At 42.2% G+C, this 26,600-nt stretch overlaps 1 protein-coding gene across 2 annotated transcripts in view; it reads left to right on the forward strand.

Moving 5' to 3' along the window:
- MOGAT2 (monoacylglycerol O-acyltransferase 2) overlaps positions 1-26,600 on the forward strand; it is a 477,687-nt gene that overhangs the window by 292,482 nt on the left and 158,605 nt on the right. For both annotated transcript variants that reach the window (XM_069203876.1, XM_069203875.1), the window contains one exon: positions 312-490. In XM_069203876.1, coding sequence (XP_069059977.1) covers positions 395-490 — 96 coding nt within the window. In that variant the 5' untranslated portion in view covers positions 312-394. The remainder of the gene's footprint in view (positions 1-311; positions 491-26,600) is intronic.

The raw sequence follows: 26,600 nt of genomic DNA on the forward strand, positions 1-26,600 counted from the left end.
ACATTTCTAAGAACTTTCCTGATAGTGTTAGTTAGCTCCTTGATGTCACACATTTCTCTCTGTCTGCTTTTTCACCTAAATGTACCTTATTGCCAGTTTTTAGACATCATTGGACATGCATTCACATTTTTACTGCCTCTCCCTAAATCCATATGCATTTCACCGTTCTGTTGAATTACATTTCCTGACTAGTTTGATGAGTTGCAGTGTGGCTTGGCCATAGTAAATAATATAGCATCAGATTATATCTTATCATCACTTTAACCTTTGACTATTATCCTCTAAACCAGGGCTTTGCATTTTTCCCACAGCTCAGACATGTGCAGCTATTTTCACATTCCTCCTGTTCACGCGCTTCTGGGTCATCAGCGTCCTGTATGGGATATGGTGGTTAATGGATCTTGACACGCCTAGTAAAGGCGGACGGCGGAGTCAACTACTCAAGAAAAGCGTTGTCTGGAGATACATGAGGAACTACTTCCCTGTTTCTGTAAGTAGAATATTTTCAAATGTTGGAAAGATCTTGTCCTGTCCATAAGTCAAAACATATCCAATGACGTCAGACGTGAGGGGCATGAATACGTATCAGTAGACAGACCGCTATAGGAGAATCGCATTCATAGGAAACACCTAGTTACCTACAAATTCACACATTTTTTCACACTTTTATTTTTAATCCCAGCAGGGCTAACTCACCTGTTGACCACTACTTGACACACGATAACTCCGATAGCATTTTTGACACTATACTATATTACTATTTTATGCTAAGCTAAACTATGTGTCTTGGTAGTGTTTGTTTAGTGTTTTCTTACCATATTATCATTGTTTTTATTGTAATTTGTTATTTGTTATTGTTATTTGGCGTGGATGTAGCACAGAATCTGCTATGAGTCTAGTATCAGTAGATTATCTAGATTTTCTCCATCTAATTTAGCAGATTGGTGATGACTTTTCAGCTGTTTTCAACTTCGCACAGTCAAAAGTACGAGAATGTCACAATCTTTTCTATTTTGCAAACAGTGATATGGTTTTCCATGGCTCCTAACCACAAGTAATGATAGTTTGTGGCTTGTGGGCATCACTCATGCCAGCAAAAGGGCAACCGAGCACAGGAAAGTGGTGTGGTATAGGAATTAGGGTTGTCAGCATTCCTGCAGGTCTTCGCTGCTACCATCTCAGCCAGACTGATAGTTGAGCTAAGGTGCAGACATACCGCTTGTGTATGTGGAAGTGCATAGCAGAGGAAAAGACCAACACGGGAAAGTATACGTAAGTCTACTAGAGAGAAAGAATAAGAGATCTCTGAAAATGCTGGATATCATTCGCAGGCGTGGACCATCTCATGGTGGAAGTTCAGTATTCTACACCTTGGAATCTAGGTTACCAGTGGGGGCGTAATGTCAAAACTAAATTAGTATTTTGTCCCAATGTTATCATATTTCAGTACTCTACAAAGTGGAATCCAGGCTGTTTTGGTGCTGTCAAGCAAAAAATAGTATTTAGTTCTAGTTTTATTATATTTCAGTATTGTACATGATGAAATCTAGTGTACTGGAGGGGGCAGACTGCCAAACCAAAATTACGATGACAGTAAAAGAAATGGAGCTCATCAATGACATTAGAATCACAAAGATTGTAAGGCAACTACATATATTCCATAAGTTTGTGACAACTTAGACAGTCTAAATATTCGAATGTAAACAACGTAACTCAAACATGCTTTTAGAAGTGCAAATATTGCAGTTTCTAAAGTTGTACAATGATGTCCACTGCCCTCTAAACACTTCTATCCCAGACGCTCACAAAAATTAGAGCCTTGGTGACTAAAGTCCTTTTGGGATCTGTCCTTGTGTAATAACCGGTTAGTACAGATCTATCTCCCTCCAGAGATAAGACATGAGCAAAGGTTTTGCAGAGCACAACTTATCTTAACTTTTATGGTAGTGGAAGTTTCGTCAGTTAACAGACAATTATTGTAGCTGCATTTAGAAAGAGGATTGAAGAACTCCTACAACTTTTTAGGTTGAGCATAGCAGTGCACAAGCGCTGCTTTTCCGACATGTTGGTATGTATCTGGTCTTTTATCCACGTCCACCGCACGCCCATCACTACCACTCGCTCCTGGGCTTGCCTTTCAAAAATCCTTTGATGACATTGGTAAATGCTTTATGTTTGTCCCTCCTTGGTAGGTTTTGTTACAGCCTTGGATGTCCCCCATGTTACATGGCTAATTGCACTTTGCCGATAAGTTTGACTGCGAGCAAACTTCTTTTTCCTTTTGTGTCTCTCCTTAACACTGATGCTCATTGCGGCCATGGCACTGTGAATTGGCTCGCTTATGTGAAACTGTTTTACTTTTGATTTTCAAGTTATGTGGCAACAAAAGTACGGTTAGGAGTTTACAACACTAATAGCTCTAACTCGAGCAAATGTGAGACCCATTGCATTGCAAATGCTTGTTTAAAGTGCTTCTAAAATTCAAAAAAATAAAACACTTCATTGAATCTTGGCAGTAAGATCACATGTCTAATGGGGCTAGAACAAAGGGTGGAGTGACAGCAAACTGCTGGCAACCTAAGATTGTTTGGTTAGAATTTCACACAGTATTGTTCTTGTTAATTCCAATTTATATTGCACCCTCTGATTGTCATTGTTCTGGCTGGATTAGTTTGTGTACAACCAAACATATTCCATAAGGCTTACTTTAAGTCTTCTTGAAGTAACAATCCTCTCTTATAGGTTTCTTTTCTTTTTATGTAAAGTCATGCATATTTATATTTATTCTGATGTTTTAACTGCAGGCAAAACAGCTCAGGAAGTAATTTTTTTTTTTTGCTGAAATCTCTGTAAGTGAATGTTACAAATTGGCTTTGTGTTGAGCTGACTCAGTCTTATGTCATTCTGCCTTTGATAAATAACTTGTTAATATTAGTAATGCCAGTGTGGCATGCCAAATATTCAGCATCAAATATAACACGGACAGAGGTTGTAGAAATGCCAGTTTCAAGTTTCTTTATTCCATCTAAAGAGCCCATCCATCCTCCAGTCAGGCTCTGGAGTATCTGCCAATCTCCCTCTTCCCACCTCACAATCTCTTAGCTGGTCATAACATTCTAGCTGACATCACTGCATTCCATGCACCTGGAGCCACCTTGCTTCCCAGCTGCCATTGCCTAAGCTACCACAGACAGTTATTTACAGATTTAGGAAACAGTGATAGTTATGTTATCATTTATTGTATAAAACAGAACTTCATTTGTAATGTCTATGTCCTTTTTCCAGTAGACATTCTAATATGCTCACAGCAAAAGAAAATTGTGAAAGATGATGTGTGAAGAAGTGTGGTTACCCGATTACTTTACTGTTCCTATGTTTTCTAGTTTAGAACTTTTCACTACCAACTAAATGCATTACCTCTTCAAAAGACCATAACACCAGAGACCAGGTATGCACCATGTTACAAATCTGTGTCTCCGGACTGGACAACAGGCTTAGGATCAACCACACCACGTAGGACAAATGGTAGGCTGCTGAAGCAAATCCTTTTCCAGCTTTCTCCCAATCTCCTGGTTCCTTCAATTCCTTCAAATCCTTGCTCGAATGAGTTAAGTTAGTAAGTAAGGGCCAGATGTAGGTAGGGAAAAATTTGCGACTTGCAATTTGCGAGTCTGACCGACTCGCAAATTGCAAATCACAAAAGTGCATGCAGAAAGGTGTCTCAGACACTTTCTGCGACTCGCTATGGGGTCGCAAAGACCCACCTCATGAATATTAATGAGGTGGGTCGCATTTTGCGACCCCATAGCGAGTCCATGCACACACAGGGATGGTGGCCTGCTGGAGATAGCAGACCTCCATGTCTGTGACTGCTTTATTAATAAAGCAGTTTTTTTTTTCTTTTTGCAGCCCGTTTTCCTTAAAGGAAAACGAGTTGCAAAAAGAAAAACTTCCGAAATCATTTGGTTTCGGTTTTTTCAGAGTAGGCAGTGGTCCATAGGACCACTGCCTGCTCTGAAAAAACATTTTTTTTGTCATTCACAAAGGGGAAGGGGTCCCATGGGGACCCCTTCCCTTTTGCGAATGAGTTACCACCCACTTCAAGTGGGTGGTAACTGCGAGTTGGTTTGCATTCGCGGTCACAAAGCAACTCAGCATGGCGATGCTGTCGCAAATAGGAAGGGAACACCCCTTCCTATTGGCGAGTCGCAGCCTCAACTTGCGAGTCGGTACCGACTCGCAATTTGAGGTTGTGCATCGCGTTAGGCCTTTTGCACGTCGCAAACTGCGTTTTTCGCAGTTTGCGACGTGCAAAAGGCTTTCTACATCTGGCCCCTAGTCCTTTATCTCTTTATCATTATTAGGTATGTAAGAACAACAATGCGTAGCACTAATCATCCTACAGACTCCGCAGTCTTCCGCTAAAAGTATGTCTAAAGCAAGCCTATTTTGATGTGCCATAGCTCTATTCGCAGCTTATTCAGTATCTAACAGGAGTATTGCCCCTGTAAAGTTTGTCAGCATGTTATCCACAATAGTAGACAACTTTCGTATCTTAATTGCATTCAAAATAACTCCTACAGAAGGAATTACTGCACCAAAAATATCTCCCACAATTGCAGAAGAGGTTTCCCTCCTCTGTCTCTCATGATGTAATTCAGTCACTTTCGGAAACTTCTTTAAACCATCTATCTGATAAAATTTAGGGAAAACTATCCCGAGATAGCATGTCCCATACCAACCTCTAGGAAGACGGTAATAAGCATCAAGTCCACAAATATAATAGATCCCAGGAATCGCAGGGTCCTGACCATTCAGCATAAAAGTCCATTTACTCTGAAACAAAAACACATGCCTACATTCATTCTTTCCCACAAATAAAGTGTCAGTGCGTGATTTTGGCCTATTTATACAAAGCTTCCCTACATGTAATGCATCTAAAGCTAGTTTCCCTTGTGTTTTAATAGCAGTGTAAGCATAATCATTCTTATAAGTCCTCTTCTCTAACTTCTCCTTCTCCTTCAATGCCTTTCTCCTGTTGTCAGTATGCCCTATAAAGCTCTTTTCTAACAGGGTAAGTAAGCATGTTAGATTATTTTTGTGAGCGTATGCGGTACCAAACGTTAATGTTGGTTCAAAGAAGCCTCTAACTAATACTATATTATGCTCTTTAGCTACCTTACTCAGATATCTAATAATAGGAACAAAAGAAAACACAAAGTCGTAGTTTGAGTAAAAATACTGAATATACTCCTGATTATAGAATTTTGTTAGTAGCAGACTACAGCTTATGCCATAGGTTAGAGGCAAACTACGGTACGTAACCCCTTCTTCCACAGAGGAAGGAATTTGCGTACACACAAGACAATTCCTTGCATCCATCGTCTCAACATACTCATTCAACAAGCAATAGAATACAATAGAAGAAAGCTCTCCTTGAGTATTAGTATTGTCATGCAAGTATTTCTCATCTAACTTAAACCTTTCTAAAGCTGTTAGTGTAGTAGTCTCAGGAACAGAAACAATATTAGCCTTTTTCATATCATGAATAGACATTCTTACAATCATTATTATAAACATTATTCCATTTATAATTGCCACTCCAACACTCAAATACCTACAATATCTAATGTTCTTGAACCCAGCCATGATCTGTAGAGAATCAGAAAGTAGAAGTAACTCTTAGATAAAGTGCAACAGAGAAAATCAAAAATGAAGAAAAATATATATTTCTCACAGTTCAGTTTCACACCTAGGAACCCTTTCTCCTTGTCAAAAATCAATTAGCAGCTGGTCACATCCGGTTTTCAATTGTCATATCAGGTTATCAATGTCTTTTCCGGTTTTATTTTACGGTCTCTCCTTTCAGATTTTCTTTAGATCAGCTCAACAACTCAATCTTTTTGGTCGCCTTCAGGTTACATCAAAATACTGACTTGGAACTTCTCTATCAAAACAAAAGGACATAAATTCATTTGCCATTCACTTGTCACTGCATATGCCCACTCAGGACCTGTGTATCTTTGACTTGCTACTTTCTTTCTTTTCAAACTTCGTTCACCACCTAATTCTCCTTCACTCAAGTCTTCATTTCTCGTAGTATCCACTTCTTCTTCTATTGTTTAATTTATGACCAATTCCTCTTCTTGCCAATTTGTGATTCAGGCCAATTATCTCCTTTTCTTGTTCCTCTGTCAATATTCTCCCCAGGATTGGACTCTTGTCCTTTTCTTTCTCTATGGTGTTTTCTCTTGATGGACCTGCAACGGGTTCCGGAGGAGTCGGATCACCTTGACTTTGATCCGTCTCAACTCTTTCACCCTCTTGATTTGGCACTCGCTCTGTTTGCTTTCCAGCACTGTCTGCTTCTGGGAAAACCCCTGCTGTACTCGATTCTCCTGCTGTATCCATTGAGTTAGGCTCTTGCTCACCCTCTTGTAATTCTTCACTCTCGTTTCTTACAGGGGTGATAGACCCATCTTCCACAAGCTCAGGTTCAACCTCAGGTCCAGCTTGCTCTGGTTCTGACTCATTTACTTGTTTCGCTGTTGTTGGTGCTCTCAACAACACTTCTTCATGATCTTGCGGACTCACCACTCTCTTTGTATGGCTTGCATGTATCCAGTTTGGCAGTCCTGCACACTTTACAGCTGTTGTAGTTGTTAGCACCACCTGGTATGGACCTTTCCAACGCGGTTCCAAACAGGTCTTGCGAACATGCTTTTTGATGATTACCCAATCTCCAGCTCTCAGATTGTGACCTGGGTCATGGATGGGTGGCAGGGTAGCAGCCTGCACCTGCTGAGAGAAAGAGCGAACCACATCAGCCATTCCCTTGCAGTAGTCCAACACCATATCGTCTGTAATATTGACAAGTACATTGGCTGGAATTGCTGGCAACCTCATTGCTCTGCCCATGAGGATCTCATGGGGCGACAGTCCTGTCTTTCTGTCAGGTATGTTTCACATTGACATCAACACCAAAGGTAATGCATCTGGCCATTTCAGATTGGTTGCAGCACACATCTTGGCAATTCTTGATTTCAAAGTACCATTCATTTGCTCCACTAGTCTTGAAGCTTCTGGGCGATAGCTGCAATGCAACTTCTGCTCAATTTTAGTGCTGCACATAAGAGTTTAATCACCTTGTCATTGAAGTGAGTTCCCCTATCTGATTCTAAAGAGATCAGAAATCCGAACCAGTGTATTAACTCTCTAAGCAACAGCTTTGCTACTGTGAGACTGTCATTTTTTCGTGTGGGGTATGCTTCGATCCAATGACTAAAGACACACACAATCACCAACACGTGCTTCAAACCACCACATGCAGGCATCTCAATGAAATCCAACTGCATTCTGCTAAATGGACCTCCTGCTCTTCCAATGTGGCTCAAATTCACCACTGTCCCTTTTTCCACATTTAGTTGCTGTCAAATTACACATCGCTGACACACTGCCTTTGCTGCTTGCCTGAATTTTGGATTGAACCAATCAACTTTGAACAACCTAACCATGGCATCCCTTCCAATATATGCCTGGCCATGGTAGTACCTGGCCATCTGAGACAACAAACTATTTGGCAATACCATTTGACTCTCCTCAGAAACCCAAATCTCATCAGATCTTTGAATACATTTCAGCTTGACCCAAAGCTGTTTCTCCTCTTTGTCTGCATTTTCCTGCAATGTTTTCAATTCTTCTAGAGTATCAATCACTTTTAAGGCATAATTTGTGCAATTGTTCTCTTCTGCAGGCATCAATTCCCACTTATCTTTGAACGATATATAGTTCATTGCACAAAACCTTGCGACTTGATCCGCATATCCATTTCCCAATGAAATATAATCCTGTGTCTTTTGATGTGCACTGCATTTTACCACTGCAATTTCTCCAGGTAACTGTATTGCGCACAACAATTCTTTTATTCTGTTGCCATTTCTCACTGGTGTTCCAGTAGAGGTCATGAAACCTCTCTGCGACCACAGCTGACCAAAATTATGAACAATTCCAAATCCATATTGACTGTCTGTATAGATTGTGACTCTCAATCTCGCAGAAACATAGCATGCTCTAGTAAGAGCTACCAATTCTGCTACTTGTGCAGAATATACTCCTGGAAGCTATTAAGCTTCTAACATGCCTGTAATTGTGCATACTGCATATCCTGCTCTCAATGTCGTTGTTCCATCTCTGAGACACGAACCATCAACAAAGACAATTTGGTAATTTTCTTCTATACATGTGTCTCCAATATCAGGTCTTGGTTTTGTACACAGCTCAGTTACCTCAAGACAATCATGCTCAATGTCTGTACATCTCTTTAATGTTACATTTGGAGCACCCAATATGCTTGTCTCATACCTTGTCAGTCTTGCACCCGTCAAGTATTGCGTTTTCGTCCTTGTCAGTAAAATTTCAACAGAGTGTGGTACCATTACCGTCAAGGGGTATCCCATGACTACCCCCTGACATTGGGAAAGACTGACCAACTGCGGCTACTACACGCAGGCAACCTGGTAAAGCTGCTGCAACTGGGTCCAAGGTAGCTGAAAAATAGGCTACTGGGCGATAAGCACCTCCATGGACCTGTGTCAAAACAGACAAAGAACAAGCATCACGTTCATGACAAAATAAGGTGAAAGGCTTTGTGTAATCAGGCATTCCTAACAGTCGAGCTCTGCACAAACTCTCTCTCAGCTCAATGAACGCTTTCATCTGATCCTCGTCTAGGGTAATGGGATCTGTAACTTCCTTGTGTGTTAACTGATGTAGGGGTTTCGTAATCTCAGCAAAGTTTGGGATCCACTGTTTACAGTACCCCACCATTCCCAGAAACATCCTGACATCTCTCTGCAAAGTCAGAGGACTTCTCTGCAGAATCATGGTAATTCTTTCTCTGGAGATTCTCCTTAACCCTTTTTCAACCGGATGTCCCAGGTATTTTACAGATTTTTGACAATACTGCAATTTTACAGGTGAAACCTTTTTTCCAAAATTTCCCAAATGGTTCAACAGGGCAATCGAGTCATACTTAGACTCGTCCCTTGTTCTGGATGCGATCAGCAAATCATCAATGTATTGCACCAAAGTCGATTGGTATGGCAATTCCAATGACTCCAGGTTCTTTTTCAAGATCTGATTAAACAGTGATGGTGACTCCGTATACCCTTGTGGAAGCCTGCACCAGCTGTAGACTCTGTCTAGGAATTTGAAACTGAAAAGAAACTGACTATCCTCATGAAGAGGCACAGAAAAGAAAGCTTGTGACAAGTCAACCACTGTGAACCTTTCTGCATCGCAAGGAATCTGAAACAGTATCACTGCTGGATTTGGCACCACTAGACAACACTTGACCACCAAATCATTCACTTTTCGCAAGTCCTGCACAACGCACACTTTCCCACATGGCTTCTTTAAGCCCATTATTGGTGAATTACATGGACTGCTTAACACTTCCTTCAAAACTCCTTGTTTTAGAAAATTTCCAATTATTTGTGCCACTTTCATCAAAACATCTTGTGGCATGTTATACTGTGGAACCTGTGGAAATACTGCATTTGGCTTCAAAGCGATCCTAATCGGCTCCACTCCCTTACTCAGACCTACTTCTTTACCTGTCAGGTCCCAGACTTCTTCTTTCACCGTTCCCTGTAAGTCTGCATGCAATTCTTTCACAGTAAACATTGGGAAAAATTCAATCAATGGGTATTCTTCACTAGCATTGTTAATCACCATTTCAGCCACCTGCTCTTCTTCGTCATCACTATTGGTTTGCACTTCTATTCCAGTGTCTGAACAATTAATGGAGCATTTTGTCTTACACAGTAAATCTCTTCCCAGTAGGGATACTGGACTCGAATCATATACTACAAATCTATGTAGTCCTTGGTAATTGCCGATCTCGACCTGCACTGGTTCTGTGATTGGGTTTGCCAATTGTCTATTCTCCACTCCCACAACTTGAACTGTTCTGCCTGAAAGAGGTAAATTTGGGACTTCCACACTTCTCACTGTAGAGCGTGTGGCTCCTGTATCCACCAAGAATGAGACCTTGTAACCCATCACCGTTCCCTTCACAAAAGGTCCTCTCTGATCTACTTCTAGGGATGCTGCAAGCACACACAGTCCTTCATCCGAACTATCACTCATCCATTCTTCGTTTATTCCATCCTCACTATAAAATGAAAATTGGTGTACAGTGTTATTACTATTGTCTTGTCTTTGACCTGTGACCTGCTGAGTAAGCATCACCTGTTGCTGCTCCATCGGGGCTTGAGGTATCTGCATTTGCTGTCTAGGTACCATAGGAACCTGCTGCTGTATTGGTTGCAACTGTGTTAATTGTGCACATGGCACCTGCATTTGCTGCACGGGTTGAAAATTCTGCACTCGATTCTGAACATTAGGAATAAATCCTTTCATTCTTGGGACGTCCACAGTTTGAAATGTACTGACATCACCACGTTGCTGAACGACACCATCCTGCGCCATCAACAGACACTCACGCTTCCAGTGTCCCACGTTTCCGCACAAATGACAATGCAACATCTTTTTCATCCCCTGCATGTCATTGTGAACCACTACAGTACCCAACTCCGGACCACACATCATGTCAATTCCGCGACCTCTACCTCTTATTCGAGGCTGAAACATAACAGTTCTCTGCTGCGGCGGCATAGGTGGTACTATAGCTCCCTGCACTCCTGTCTGAGCTGCCTTTATTTGCATCACCATTGCTTTTTCCTTCATCTTTTTCTGTTTCAATTCGATCTCGTCACTAGAGTATTTTGCATACTGCAACACCTCATCAATTGGCTTTGCCTGCCAGCAAATCAAATGACTTTTTATCATCTGCCCTACTTCTGGTCTCAACCCTTCAACGAACCTGAACACAAAATGCAACATATCTTTCGGCTCAATTGCTTCCTTGCCACTGTACTCCTTGAATGCCTTTAACAATCTTTCATAATAGGTACTGTATGTATTGACTCTTTAGACTCCTGGACCGTTCTGTCAATCCTCAGCCAATCAATATTTTTGGGAGAAATTTTGTCTTCAGGAACTCAATCACCTTATAGTAATGTTTCATCATGTCAGGTGAAGGTGCACCTGTTACTTTATCCCTTTCTGGTTTACTTGTTGGCCAATCCACTGCTCTCTTACACTCGACCAATAAGTCGGCTGGAACCACTATCTCCAATAGTGTGTTTAAGTCTTCCCACAAACATTTTGAAAGTTTCACAAACCTGTCTGTCTGCTGATACCACTCGACCAGTTTCTCTCTCAGTTTTTGGTAATCATTTGTGAATGACAATACATCACTCCTGTGCCATGGGGCATGAATGAACTGCCCGCCTGGAATCTCTCTCATCGGAAGCATTTTCACTGATTCCCTTTCTCTATGAACATCTACAGAGCCCTCTTGTGAATCTCACTTTCGCTTATCTTTTTTCTTTGTCCATCTACCTTCCCACTTTTCTAATGCTCCCCAGATTTGAGCACTCCGCAGCAATTCCTTCAAGTGAGCCTTCATTCCCGCTGATCTCATGTGTTCAAAATCCTTTGCCTCGAAATCTAATCTGTAACTGCTTTTCAAATGCTTTGTTTTCTCAATCTCAATGTCATGTTTCTCTGCTAGCTCTGCCAATTTCTGATGTATTTTACTCACTTCTTTTGTAATCTTTGGGCACAAATACCTCAGCTCTTCTTCAGTGTAGGACTCCAATCTGTTCACACCCATTGTTCCCTCGACTAACTTGGTTGCTTCCATATTCAACCTTACGCGGCTTATCTGCTCTTTACCCTTGGATGTGTTTTGAGATGTATTTAGACTGTCTAACCATTCACTCAATTGCTGCGCTGACAATCCCTGTAATGAGATGTTACTTGCGTTTGGCACTGGTACCTGTTGCATCACTGCACCTGAAGCTTGCGGCGTCAAAAGTTTCAAACTTTGACTCGCATTCGGGCCATTTACTGCATCTGGGAGTGCTACAAGTGGATGATATCCATTAAAGGTCTAGATCCATTGAAAGTCTGACCTGCGGATTACATCATCTGCACAGGATCACTCACTGCCCTTCTCACAAGGCTCTGCGACATTTCATTCTGCTCTCCCACACTTACTTTCTTTTGCACAAATAAGGGTACCGCTGGACCTACAGTAATTGGTAGCGATGTTGCATCTGGAGCTGCCGTGACACTCGCACTTTGTGGAAATGTTACCCCCATTGCCTGGTTCATGACTGGTGTAATATCTGACTGTGTTCCTGTCATTGGTGTAAACTTCGGCAAACTCTGTGGCTGTGCTGCAGGCAATAACATTGGAGTTGTCTCAGTCTGAACTAGCATTGGTCTCGGGAGTACTTGCTCCGTTGGCACCACTATGTTCAAAACTGTCTCAAGAACTGGCACATCTGGATAGATTCTCTGTACTGATGGTGGATGCATCTGTGCTTGGGCCACAGTAGTAGTCCCTGCATTCCATGTACCCTGTACTATCCCTGGTATCTGTCCACTATCTGTCTGCACTGCACCCTCTGTTCCCGATGCTTGTGCTGGAGCAGTTGTAGCGGCACTAGTACTTGGAACCCCTGAATAAGTCCCAAAGGGTGGAGGTCGGTCCCTCAACAACTGTGTAATGAGGTCCTCAACATCAGAATCCTCATCGTCTACATAGGACTTTTTCTTTTTCCCTGCACTTTCACTCTCTTTAGCATTATCTTCCTTCTCTGACTCATCTTCTGTAATTGCAGGAAACAATTGGACACCCTGTAGCGTCTCTTCTCTCCATCTTTTCTGTTCCCAATCCCACCTAGCTTCAGCTAAGGATTTTTCTACTCGCTTCATTCTCTTCTTAAATTTCATCTCTTGTTGCTGTCTGGCCACTAGCTCCCAAACCTCTAATGCCTCAAACTGTGCTGGTCTCGGTAACGGCTTCATCTCATGTAATGCCATTCGCAATTCGTCCAGAATTCTCAAATTAAATGTTCCATGCTCTGGAAACGCTAGAACTCCTCGTTTCTTTGTTAGCTTGTACCACTACTTTAACCAAAGACACAGTGCAACACCTCGTTCCTCCATTACAATATAAGGCGGAAAATTTTCTGGTGGGGTTGGTTCCCCCACTGACGCCTTAATGTAAGTATCACCCTTCATCGCACTTCTGAAGGCCTTGAAAAACTTCATTTTGTCTCAACCAATTGCCTCTTACGGACGGCTGCCAATCCGCTCGCGTCTCTTCTCACTCAACCAACCTATCCCAGCGAGGCACACTCTGACGTCACACTCACACACTGCAGCTGACAAAGTCTTGCGGCTTGTCCTCCTAAACTTCAGTTCGTACAACTAATGCAAATTATTGCGAGCACTTTAACCAATAACTAAAACAAACCTGCTGGTTTACTACAGGAAGGGGAAGACAATTGTTTCAAAGGCCTTACGGATTTTCACTAATGGCCCTTTCTCTCATATAGCTATTCCTCTGTGTCAGTCTCCCACATTCTCAAGCAAAATTCGACCCGGAAATTTCAATCTCAACTAGTGAATGGGTCTGTCCAGGTGCACATAGAACTCGACAAATATCAGTCGAAAAAAAAATATTTTACTCATCTATCACACACACTGACTTGTTGACCACGCCCGATCAACCTACTAAACCAGAGAGATTACAACATATAACTAAGTGTCTCCTACACTTATCAATATACTCCGGAGTCTTAGACCACACAGGGTCCGTATATTACCAACAACCACGATAATTTTTTAGCACGAAGCGCCACACACATGTGAAGTTCGATGACTTCCCTACTCTCATACTGCGGAGTACGCACACTCCTACTAACCTCAACTGAAGTACGCAAACTCCCTACTTTACCTCACTTACATCATAATTCACCTGTGGTTTGCTCAAGCCTGTGCAAGCGCAACCTACCACTTTCATACTATCACAAAAACGCCAAGAACATACCCAACTTGACTAGGGGGATCCAGGATCTGGGAAAGTCATTTCTGGGCTTAAGGGGACATCATCTTTGCTACAATTGTCATTTCAGAAAAACAAAATTCAAACTTTATAAAATACGAACAACTAACCCTAACTTAACCTACCACCATAACCAGTAATCACTACATAACTAGTTCTCCAAGGAAAGTAACCATCAAGCTGCTACCAAAAACTGCAAATGCGCCTGGTCCTTAGTAAGTAAACTTACAAGGGGACGCGTATAGGTCAATGAACCTTTTGAATCGCATGGAGTATCCTAGTCATGCAGTGATTACTGAACCAATAATCAACATCAATAATCAAGAAACATTTTATAAGAAAACAGCTTAAAACCATATACTCATGAATGACCACAACTCGGAAAGGAGTTAACAATTTTTATTTCCCTATTGATTACAATTCTAAAGCATGTTAGTTAAATCTTTATTCAAAACCACTTCTTTATTAATTAATTAATAGAAAGCATCATCACTTGAAGGAAACATATGCAAAAATGCAATTCCATAAGCTAAGAGTACCAGCATTAATAGTGAAGTTCAGCAATTAAGTTCGTCAGTCAATTGTCACTGTCAATGTCACCCTTAACAGCCTACCTAACCAAGATTAGCATCAGCATGTGGGTCTTCATGCGAAAAACCTTCTAGAGAAAAACGTTAATTTGGAAAAATCTGTCTAAGTAAGAATATCTATAATCAGCGCAGTTGGTACCTAGAAAAAAAGGCATAAAATCGTCAGTCACATTTTCATAGCTACCTATCCAGGATGAATCAGCAACAAGTCAGTCTTCATCTTCAGGTCATCAATTAGTCAGCTGCGGATCAGGCACACAGATTATGAGCCCAATATCAGCACCTCGGACAGCGTCTCTGACGTCATCAAATTTCCCCTTGCATCTCTGATTTTAGGCCCCAGTCATGACTTTTTAATTGGGTCTCCCAGTCCATCCCCCTGATTGCTAATTAGTCAGTCAGTCAGTCAGCAGATATGACTTTAACCTATAGTATTTGTTTACCGAATCTACTAATTTTCATATGTGTCCATTCACAAGAAGTTGATTGGTTCACTTTACGATGTCCTCATCATCCGGCTCTTTAGGTATCAAAATTGTTGCATGTTTCCTCTTCAGTCAGTGCCTTCATTGTTCAAGTCCTGGGAAAGTACATTTAGTCTACTGTACACATAATTGTATCAAATTGACTGCATCATCTCATGTCCATCAGTACATTGCAGAAAATTCTAGCCAAGCAACTTTAACATCGAGCGGGTCAGGGTCATTGCATGCCTCCAGTCCTTTGCAAAGCATTCATTAATTTCAGCTCTTCGTGTGTGTGAGGCCCAGGAAAACTAGGCCTTTAGTTCGGCTAACTTAGCACTACAAATTATTGCAAAACATAGGTTATACATCTCATTATGACATATTACTACATTTTTCTCATATGTTTTCATTATTTTTAGTTCTATTACTACACATGGTGATCGCACCCCAAGGGCACATTTTCAAACGTGCACATTATTTTCTCTATGATTAATTTCTCTACGCATTTCTCATTAGTAAACACATATACATCATTAATAATTTTCTTAATTAGCATATCTGCTTCAACAATTGTTTGGTTAGAATTTCACACAGTATTGTCCTTGTTAATTCCAATTTATATTGCACCCTCTCATTGTCATTGTTCTGGCTAGTTTAGTTTGCGATACAACCAAACATATTCCATAAGGCTTACTTTAAGTCTTCTTGAAGTAAAAATCCTCCCTTATAGGTTTCTTTTCTTTTTATGTAAAGTCATGAATATTTATATTTATTCTGATGTTTTAACTGCAGGCAAAACAGCTCAGGAAGTAAATTTATTTTTTGCTGAAATCTCTGTAAGTGAATGTTACAAATTGGCTTTGTGTTGAGCTAACTCAGACTTATGTCATTCTGCGTTTGATAAATAACTTGTTAATATTAGTAATGCCAGTGTGGCATTCCTAATTTTCAGCATCAAAGATGAAACAGACAGAGGTTGTAGAAATGCCAGTTTCAAGTTTCTTTATTCCATCTAAAGAGCCCATCCATCCTCCAGTCAGGCTCTGGAGTATCTGCCAATCTCCCTCTTCCCACCTCACAATCTTTTAGCTGGTCATAACATTCTAGCTGACATCACTGCATTCCATGCACCTGGAGCCACCTTGCTTCCCAGCTGCCATTGCCTAAGCTACCACAGACAGTCATTTACAGATTTAGGAAACAGTGATAGTTATGTTATCAATTATTGTATAAAACAGAACTTCATTTGTAATGTCTATGTCCTTTTTCCTGTAGACATTCTAATATGCTCACAGCAAAAGACAATTGTGAAAGATGATGTCTGAAGAAGTGTGGTTACCCGATTACTTTACTTTTCCTATGTTTTCTAGTTCAGAACTTTTCACTACCAACTAAATGCGTTACCTCTTCAAAAGACCATAACACCAAAGACGAAGTATGCACCATGTTACAAATCTGTATCTCCATACTGGACAAAAGGCTTAGGATCAACCACACCATGTAGGACAAATGGTACTATAAGGCCAATGTTCTCCATTATCCGGATGCCCCGTGGGTGTTTAATACTCACATCTGTAAGCCTTGTGTCCATCATAAAGAAGACCTGTGGTTATTGTACGCTTCAAGCTATAATCCTAGTTCTCTGCATTACCAAAGAGCCTTGAGGTTGGGGTGTTGGTGACTGTGAACAGAAAACAGATTAAAAAATGTGTATGAAAATGGGCCCAGAACCAGGGAATCATACGCGCAAACGGACTCTATCAGACCCTGCATGTTTTTCCCTATTCCAGGCCGATACTTGTGATGTCTGGTGACTGGGGGGAGATACAAACTTGAATCAGTAACTCCAGGCATGGCATGCCCCCCCCCAATGGCTTTCTCATTGGTTCGAATCTTCTTGAAGGCCCATCCCTCTTTTGCCTTCTATTCAACATTTAAGTGTGCATCCCTGACTCCTCAAGCAGCATCAGGGGATCTTTCGAATGCAGCGGCGGTTCCTGCATTAGGTCGGAGTTGCGTTGCCCCTCTGCTGCGATGCTAGCAAACAAGAAAAATAAAATGGTAATAAAACAAATTTATTACCATGCTATTTTTCATGCTGGCAGCCGAATCTGAGGGTGTGGTAGCAGCAGAGAGGAGAGGTGTGCACTTCAGTTTAAAGTGCACATGTCACTTCGGCCGGTTGTCTTGCAACAGCCAGCCTGACATGCGCACTTTAAACACTTCAACCTGAGCTGTCTCAGACAGGTGGGTGGAGATCATGCACAGGCCTCCTGTGCCTGCCGGAGCCTCGAACCAACCAGCTCCAGCCAATCCTGGTGCTTCTCTCATGCTGCCTGAGCACCATTAGAGCAGAATCTGGATTGGTAGAGGGGAGCCGGCTGATGCCCTGGGCACCTGTGCTGGAGCCATGACCCCCGACAAGAGGAACACCAAGCACAATTTAAGTACATAATTTTTATTTTTCTATTAAATTTGATTTAACTCACTGACACGCACTGTGAGAAACGTGCAGTGCCTTCAGCCTCAACTCCAGAGTTCTCAATCGTGGCTCGTTATAAACACAGTTTAAAACAGACCACAATTGAGAGCTTTGGGGTTGAGCGTAAAGGCACTGCTGGTTTTTATCAGTGCATATCAGTGGGTCATATTCCCCCCCTCACTACCTTTATTTGCTGCTGACCGCATTGGTCACATCTACATTGATGATACAAAAGCCAGCTTCCTTTAGAAAAAAACAGTTCAGAGAATCCTACCAGCATCACTCTGAGCCTGGATCGCATGTTCCATCAGGCAAGAATCAGTTCCCTGCATATGACGGGTGCCAAGACTGAGAACCCAATATCAGAGACACTGAATCCAATTCAGTTCTGTTTGTCTGATCCTCAAGCCTTTGAGCCCTATCCTCTACCTCACCGAAAGAAAGGAGCCTTGGGATTGTGTTCACTGTGCTACTTTCTTTCATTTCCAGGGTCAACACTGTGGTCTCACTCCTCCACACTGACCAGAGATTCTAGCTGGTAAGAGCCTCAGTCCAGTCCAGCTTCTCACAGAAACTTATTGTAAGGTTTTAAAGTTTCACAACCAAGCAGCCAGACTTTACCTTAACCTTTGTAAGCAGGAAACGTCAGTCGGACCCTTTAAGTAATCCACAGCCTAAAGCGTTAGACTTGAAAAAGACTTCCGTAAGTTCAGGAGAGGCTTGAAGAATCACCTCTTCCATTCAGCATTTGATTAGAGCTTCGTTGAGTCTGGTCAGTAATCACTGAAAAGCTGGTGCTCACTTTTCCTGACTCTTTGAACAGCTTAACCATGACATTCAAAGTCACGGAGAACCACTAGCACACTGCGGTCCAACAATTTCTAGTCTTGGGACCTAATTTAGTTATTGGCAGATGGGTTACTCCATCACAACGGTGGCAGATATCCCATCTGCCGAAATCTAAATCCCATAGAATATAATGGGATTTATATCCCGCCAATATTTAAATCAGGCCCTTAGTGTCAAAACTATTATTTTCATTAACGTCTTTATGTCCACCCACTCTAAGCAATCTAAGACAGGCACCAGCTGCATGACCCATTACAAATAGAGTAAATAATTAAAAGAATGTTTTCTGATCAGGTTAAATGTGTGTTAAAATATACTTATGATTACATTTGACAATCAAAAGTTTCATTACTTTTAGTCAGCAGGGATCTGTTTTCCTCGCCATGGCATGGTCAGAAAGATATGCTGCCTAACATTGTATTATATTGTTAAAGCATTAGGGATACATTTACACTTTGCTGGTGCTTTCCAATGGCTGCTTTCTTGTTATATGTGCACTGTAATGGTGCACAAACAAAAGGTCTGCAAGCCTGCCAATGATGGCAATTTGTCAATAAAGATGCATTCGCTTTAGCAGAACACTTGTGCCCCTTGGTCTAATCAGTAGGCCGTAGTCACCTTGAAATTAAAAAAATGCAGAACATAAGAGGGTAAAAACACAACTCACACCTGCGCCACCCTGCGAGCTGCTTGGGAGGGTGACATGGCCAGACCCTGTACAGATAAAGCAGTGGTCTTCAAACTGGGGGGCGGGCTCCCCTAGGGGGGCCTCAAGTGGTCCCGGGGGGGCACCAGACTCTGGCCAAAAGAAGCATTCTACAGATAACAGGCCTTTGTTTTAAGCAGAAGCATGTTATTGCATTTTTTAAAAGGTAACAGCACTTAACTGCAATGTTTAAATAGGTCTAGGCATATTTAAACATTGCCATCTTTATAAAATAATTGTGAAAAATTCTGAGGGGGGGCAATCATTTTTATTTTTCAACTGGGGGGCGCGGCATTAAAAGGTTTGGAGACCACTGAGATAAAGAATTGGAAGGTGCCCTGAGAAGCCACACCAACATCCCACGCAATGCATGGTTTCAGTTGATCCAATTCTACATATTCCATAGGGCATACCTCACGCCGGCAAAAATTAATTAGTATTTTCATTGTGTGGATTCAGCTTTCCCCCGGTGCGCCTTGAAGGCGGTGGACCTGTTACACATGCTGTGGCCCTGTCCCTCATTTTGTCCTTACTGGAGGGCAGTGTCTGAGCAGCTTTTGATCTGTATGGTGCGTCCGGGGCTGACCACGTGGGAAGCATGTATCCTGGGCCTTTTTCCTAGAGCTAAAAAGCACAAGGCATCCACGTGGTTCTTGAACCTAGGCCTCCTGAAGGCTAAGCGTCTCATCACCAAGTGATGGAAGTCTGCAGAACCTCCTCCGATAGAAGCATGGAAAAGATCACTTATGGTATGGGCGGAGGCAGAGGGGGTGGCGCTGCACAGGGATGACAGCTTGGGACTGTGTAAAATTCCCCTGGCCTTTAGCTGGGATGCAATGCTGCTAGAGCTACGGGAACAAGCAAGGGGGCCCGATGCAGATGCAGTGAATGTGGACGCTGTGCTGATGTCAGAGAGTCAAGTTGGGTGAATGTGGTAACTTAATGTAGTCCCTATCAGATCATAGGCTTGGCTTTCACTCACCCCACTGGAAGGGGAGGCGTGCTTAGCAGAACAAACCAAGCAGAGACCTGGGGCTGCGTGTTGATGCGCCTTGGCCTGATGACTGGGAACTGACAAAGGGTGGGGCAGGGGTGGAGGGGAGGCGGCTGGGGATTGGATTCCGGACAAAGTTACTGCTGCGTTGTTATATAGTTGTAAATGCGAAATATGCTGAATCTTATTTGCTTCAATGTATGATATACGACAACCAGCTGCTGCGTAAATGTGTAAAATGCAATATGCCTTCCAAGCTGATACAACCCCGCAGGTTGGAGACGGGGTTACTATACAGTCCTAACAGGTCATTTCCTTGGTGTCACTTGTACATCTTACCCGTTCACAGATGCAAATTTCTTTGCCATCTAACATGGTTGACGTGAGTACTATGCCATGGACATTGCAATGCCTAGTCCTATCTCTGTATTAAAAAAGAATAAAAAGATTCAAGCAAAAAATATGAGAGGGCAAAAACAGTAGGATCATGCAAACAAGACTGCATCCCTAACAGTTTTAAGCTAATGCTATAGAAATACTATTTTAAATGACCTGCCCCATTCAAGCTTTGTGTTGACAAGCTCGACTGAGATCCTGGAATAAATGTTTCTGAATAAGAGATTATTTGACTTGCCACATCCTTCCGAAGGGAAAGGGTGATTGACTTGCACATGCTGGTGCGTTCACCCAACTTGCCCTTTTATTGGTAGTCGGTGAATGCCCTGCCTGTTAGTGACGCCTTAAGGAAGCGCTATCTGAGGCATAAAGTCTATGGTTATTCCAGAAGGTTGTGCTGCTTCTGTCTCCAGGCCAATGACAGCTGCCAGTGTAAAGTGTCTGTGTGTAGCTTTCTAAGAATGCACCTATGCAGGAATAATTAACTGAATGAGTTAGTGAATGAGTGGATGGATGACTAAATGAATGAATGAACAGCCATTACGCCAAGCATCCATTTGATTAAGTAGTAGACACCTGGCAAGAAAGTAGGACTGTGAAAATAGATACTAATAAAAAGGCTCAAGGAAAGGGCTGGGTAATTCTAATTGTGCACTTCTGTGTATATGACTACACTACTTAACCCTGTATCTGTGCACTCTGGTTGTATATCTTCAATTGAAGTGGAGGTAAAAGTGGTAAATCTATACGTATCTTTATTTACTTACTGTCACAATAATTTGCTCATCAATTTTTATTTTTATTTTTCTATTTTCTTTACAGTTTTATATAGCACGAACTCGCCCCGAAGTTATCAGAGCGCTTTACGATATTTTTGGAGCATGATAATTCTGTATTTGATTGTATGACGTAATAGTGTCCTGATAGCCAGTGAATCAAGACCTTGTGATCTGCAGCAGTTGTAGGGAATGGACAGGGCCCCTCAAAAAACCATTAGCAGAAGATGCTCATCAACGACAAACAGTGCTGGACTCCTAGACATGTGGTTAAATAAATTCTGTTTAGCAAGGCTTTTAAAACCTAAATGAAAATGACTCATGTGACAAATGGGACATATTTAGATAAATCTATTCTCCTGAATTGTTTCATTTCCCAAATGTGTGTGTAAAATAACTTGACTATTTATTTTCTTTCTCTTTACTTCACTTCATGATAAATTGATTCTACAATAGACTTTTTAATAGTTTTAGAATAAATGATATTAATTTGCACAAACAATTTAATATTAGACAATGACATGGATGTCGATTCTTCAAAATGGCAGGGATAGTAAAGTGAGGTCATGTGTTCTTTGACCTCCCTCACCCCCAGTGACATCACAGGGTTGACCCCTTATTCCAGGATTTGCCCAAGCTGCTTCCTGTTTGGTGCAAAGTGTCCAGACAGTGGCATGGAGTGGAGCTGCCGAAAGTAAACTCCTACAGCCCTGTTTCTTTTCTCATCCTGCAATCATGATGCTTGTGACCAAGAGTAGCAAGTGCATAGTGGAATAGGTTAGTCTGTGAGATCGGGGGTGCGAGTCTCAAATTTCCTTACTGAAAAGCAGTGGGCTTGGGGCTGCATGGGTGAGATGACCAAGGTTCACAATGGACTGCTTCCTTCAGGATCAAGGTCAGTGCTGAATATGCGTTAGGTGGACCTTTGTCCAGAGTGGCACAGTGGGCAAAAAATGATTGATTGGAATGGTACCCCAAGTGATTGCCACTGGTTGGCTATTTGCAAGCATTCTTTCCATCATGTTTTGTTTGTTTGATTGTCAATAGTATGCTTGGAAACCTGAGACTGGCACAGTTTGCCAAGCCTACTACCACCAATGTTTGTGAAATCCGAAAAGGAATAAATTAGCACCCATTCAAGGAGTACTTCTATGGGTGCAGATCTATTAAATTATTTTAAAACGGGTCACTAAGGGCCAGATGTATGATTCTGGCCCATTGCGATTCGGTAATTGCGATTTTTAAGAAATCGCAATTACTGACTCGCAAAGGGCCATGTATCACATTTGCGAATCGGTAATTGCGATTTCTTAAAAATCTCAAATGCAATTACCGAATCGCAAATTGCGATACTGGCCCCATTCGCAGCTATGAGCCTGTTGGCCCATAGCTGCAAATTTTTTGCATTTCCTAAATTGCGATTTCTGAACCAGAAATCGCAATTTGGGAAATGCAAAAGGCCAGGGTGCTGGGAGCCTAAAGCCCCCTCTCCTGCACCCCAATTTTTTTTTTTTTACCATGTAAAGTGCACACATGCCAAAAGGGCATGTGTGCTTTACATATTAAATTTAAAAATGCAGTTTTACTGCATTTTTAAATTTTGCACCAGGTTACCATTTGGTTGCAGACAATGGTATTTTGCATGTGCAAAATACCATTCTGTGAAAAATCGCAATTTGCGATTTTTCACAGAATTGCCTTGCGACCTGGATTTTGCGAATCGCAAATTGCGATTCGCAAAATCCAGGTCGCAACGCAAAAAATCGCAATTTTTGCGATTTCCATTTTGTGGTCTGCGAATGCCTTTGAGGCATTGCACACCACGATTTTGCACTTGCAAACGGCCGATTTTGCCGTTTGCGAGTGCAAAATATTTTGATACATCTGGCCCTATATGTTTAAGACTCCAAACCAAAAAAATAACTGGTTAGAACTTCTTAGTTAAATGAGAATGATGACAATACCTGACTCTGTCAAATCAGTGCATGTGGGCAGGGCTCCATGTTTCTAGTCCTCACCTTTCACAAATCATTTTATTAGGTGACTGACATCCCATCTACTAAGCCCAAGTTGCAAATGGAGGAGGGTGAGTAGGCAAATAATAGGGCAAGTCAAGCCAGAGCCGAGCCATCGGTCTGTCTTAGCTCAAAAGTCAGTGCATGAGCCAAGACACAAATACGTTTGGCATATGTATCATGGAACAAGCATTATGTAAATATATGATGCAATCATTTTAAAATGTAAAAAATATATTTTTTAACAAGCAGAAGCATTTCATCTTAGTGTATCCGATTATATCACTGCGTAGACAGACATTTATTAACAAGGGATAGCATTTAGAAACATTAATGCCTGGCCACCAATGACAATGCTATTAGTGAACTAAGTGGGAAGTCAACGGTCATGCAAACCCTGGCCTAGATTCTTGCTATAGATGGAGCGACATTATAGTGTATTAAAGTCAAACATAGGAGGTGCTTGTACAGCACACATCCTCAACTCAAGTAGTTAAAAGTGTGCTCATATCTGATAATAAAGAAAAAGAAGGTTGTGTGAAATATAATATTTGATTAGGATCACACAGTTTGGACAAGCAGAGAAGCCGATATTGATCCCAGGTTACCTGCTTTAACATTTTGAAAGGACAAGAAAAAGTGACAAAGAGATACCAGAACCGACGCAGGGCCCCCGGACCCAACTGATAACCCACAAATCCATTCATTTGGGGGTATCGCAACTCAAACACCCCCCTGAAGTTGCAACCCTGCACACACATTGCTTAGGGCTGAAGCCAGTTACATGCCACTAACAGGCATTTGTTGGTGCACTGTCAAACCTAGTTGCTGAATCACATGGTTCACCTCAATAATTTCATAATTATGTCTCATCTCATTAATATAAATGCACAGAATTTGAGCATGTTTTATGTAATACAAAGTGCAATGCCATGAGTTACATAGGTCAGCTCTATAATGAACTATTCTGATGTCCAAACAGGCATATGGGAGACGTTTATCCTAAACAATAGAATAGTGACTCCTCCCTTGAAAGTAACCAGTAAAAATCTGATTTAGAAGAAATTCATTTGTTTGGATTGATTAGTTTTATCCACATTTTTGAGACACTCAAATCTAACTAGTTTTAATACTGCCTGCTGAATCAATATGTTTTTTATGCATAACCCTTGATGCACCTTAGATCTTTGTGCATTAACATAGGCCTGTGCATCTAGACTGAAGTACAGAGAGGTGTTAACAATCTTTGTATTAAAAAGCAACTGTGCAGAAGGTCAGGCGTAAGGTGCCCTGGGAGAATTTTGTAATCTTATCCATAATCCAGTGTGGAAATTAGTTGGTACTTTGGGTCATAGCTTAGTCAGTGAGATTTTGGGGACTATGAATCTCAAATTTCCCACCTAAAAAAAGCAGTGTGCTGCAGAGTAGAGTAGTGAGATGGCCATGGTTCGGGATGGAATATTTCCTTTGGAAACGGGCAGTACTGATTTGGATTAAGTGGGTGTCTGTCTAGAAGTGCACAGTAGATGAAAAATGATAGGTTGGAATGCTGCCCTGAGCAATTGCCACCAGTGAGACTAGTTGCAATAATTTATCCCATCACCTTCTGGATCATCAGTAGTGTGCCTGGAAACCCGAGGGTGGTGCAGCTTTCCACTCCAATGTACTGTATGTGAATTCCAAAAGTAGTTAATTTGTACTGGTTTGAGGAGTACAATTTTTGGTAAACCACACACACACACACACACACACACACATATATTTATATAAGTATATATATCCTTACTGCTGCATATCGGCGATGCCATGAAGCACTAAAACGCCGGTGGCGCTGTCACGTTGCTCTGCCACTGCGTCCTTTATCTCAGTTTTTTCCTCTTTAAGGAGGACAGCTCTCCAGCATGCTCTGGAGTGCCATACATATACATGTAAAATATATATATTAATGTTACCTAGTGGTGACCGCCACTAGGTAGTAATAGTTAGCACCATGTTTACATAGAAAAAGCATTTTTCACTTGCCTATATCTTTGGCACCATTTGATGATTCTTCATGAAATGTTCCCCCAAAAAATGGCCCGGTGATTCTTGTTGCACATGGAAAGTTTCGGAGTGATCCGTCAGGCAGGAGCCGAGAAAAAGGGGGGGGGGGAGAGGGTCATAAAATTGTGTTTCCCATGGTAATTCCCATAGGAGCTTTAGACACGACTACAGCCCAAACCTCGAAATTACATCAAATTTGGCATAAAGCAAGGCTGGCACCTGTGCTTGTTTTTAAATAATCTCCTGGGTGGGCATTGTTTTTTTAAATGGCGGGCCTTCTGCCCCACCCCCTCCGACAGCCCAGGGGACCACCACCTCCCCGGGGCATTTAGTAAATTTGGTGCGGGAGTGTTGCGCAGCTCCACTGCAGTCCCAGGGACCACCACCTACCCAGGGCAAAAATATTTTCTTACGTGGGGGAGGCCCAACATCCTCCCCCACGGCCCCAGGGACCTCACCTCTGTGGGGCTTTTAACTAATATGGTGCGGGCGGCGAGCCCCTCTCCGCCCTAGGGACACCACCTCCCTGGGGATTTTAACCAATATGGTGCAGGGGGCTATATGGCTGCCATGCAGAACCCGGGGACCACCACTTCCCCAGGTCAAATAGCAAAAAATGTAAAGGGGTCCATTTCAGAGCCTAATGTTTTGGAGGGTGGGGTGGTGCGCAGCCCCCCTTCCCAAACCGATTTCAGACCCAGGGACCCCATCCCCGGAGCCCAGCCTAAACATTTATTTTTTCTTTGGGGAGAGGGGGCACCTCCCCAGGCTGATCTTCAGAGGCCTGCCCCAAATATATCTATTTTTATGTGGTGACTAGCAGCCCCCCTCTCCAGGCTGATGTCCCAAGGCTGAGTCTAAACCTTTATTTTTTGTTTTGGTGAGGGGCTGCGTGCCCCCCCCACCTCCCCAGGCTGATCTTGACCCCGGACACCCCACCATCCGAGGCCCGGCTATGTGACTTGGGTGCCCCCAAGGGCACTCAGTCACAATGTTGGGGACCGCGGCAGGAGCCTGGGTCCCAGCCAGCTCCCCACCTTCATTGGGAGCCGGCACTGCTGTCACAGAGAGGGAGCTGCTAAAGCACTTCTCTCCCTTTGAGAGCAATGTTTACACCATTTTCCTGCCTGCATCTCTGCAGGGAAACAGAGGAAACCTCTCCTTGCATGAAGTGAGAGCTGTTTGACAACTCTCACTTCATCTGAACGGAGTGCTTGATCTTACTTGATGGAAGCTATCAGCTCCCACCAAGTCACAGCAAATATCTATGCCCTGGGAGTGGATACACCAGGACATAG

Source organism: Pleurodeles waltl, chromosome 8 (genome assembly GCF_031143425.1).
Source record: "Pleurodeles waltl isolate 20211129_DDA chromosome 8, aPleWal1.hap1.20221129, whole genome shotgun sequence".
Taxonomy (NCBI): Eukaryota; Metazoa; Chordata; class Amphibia; order Caudata; family Salamandridae; genus Pleurodeles; species Pleurodeles waltl.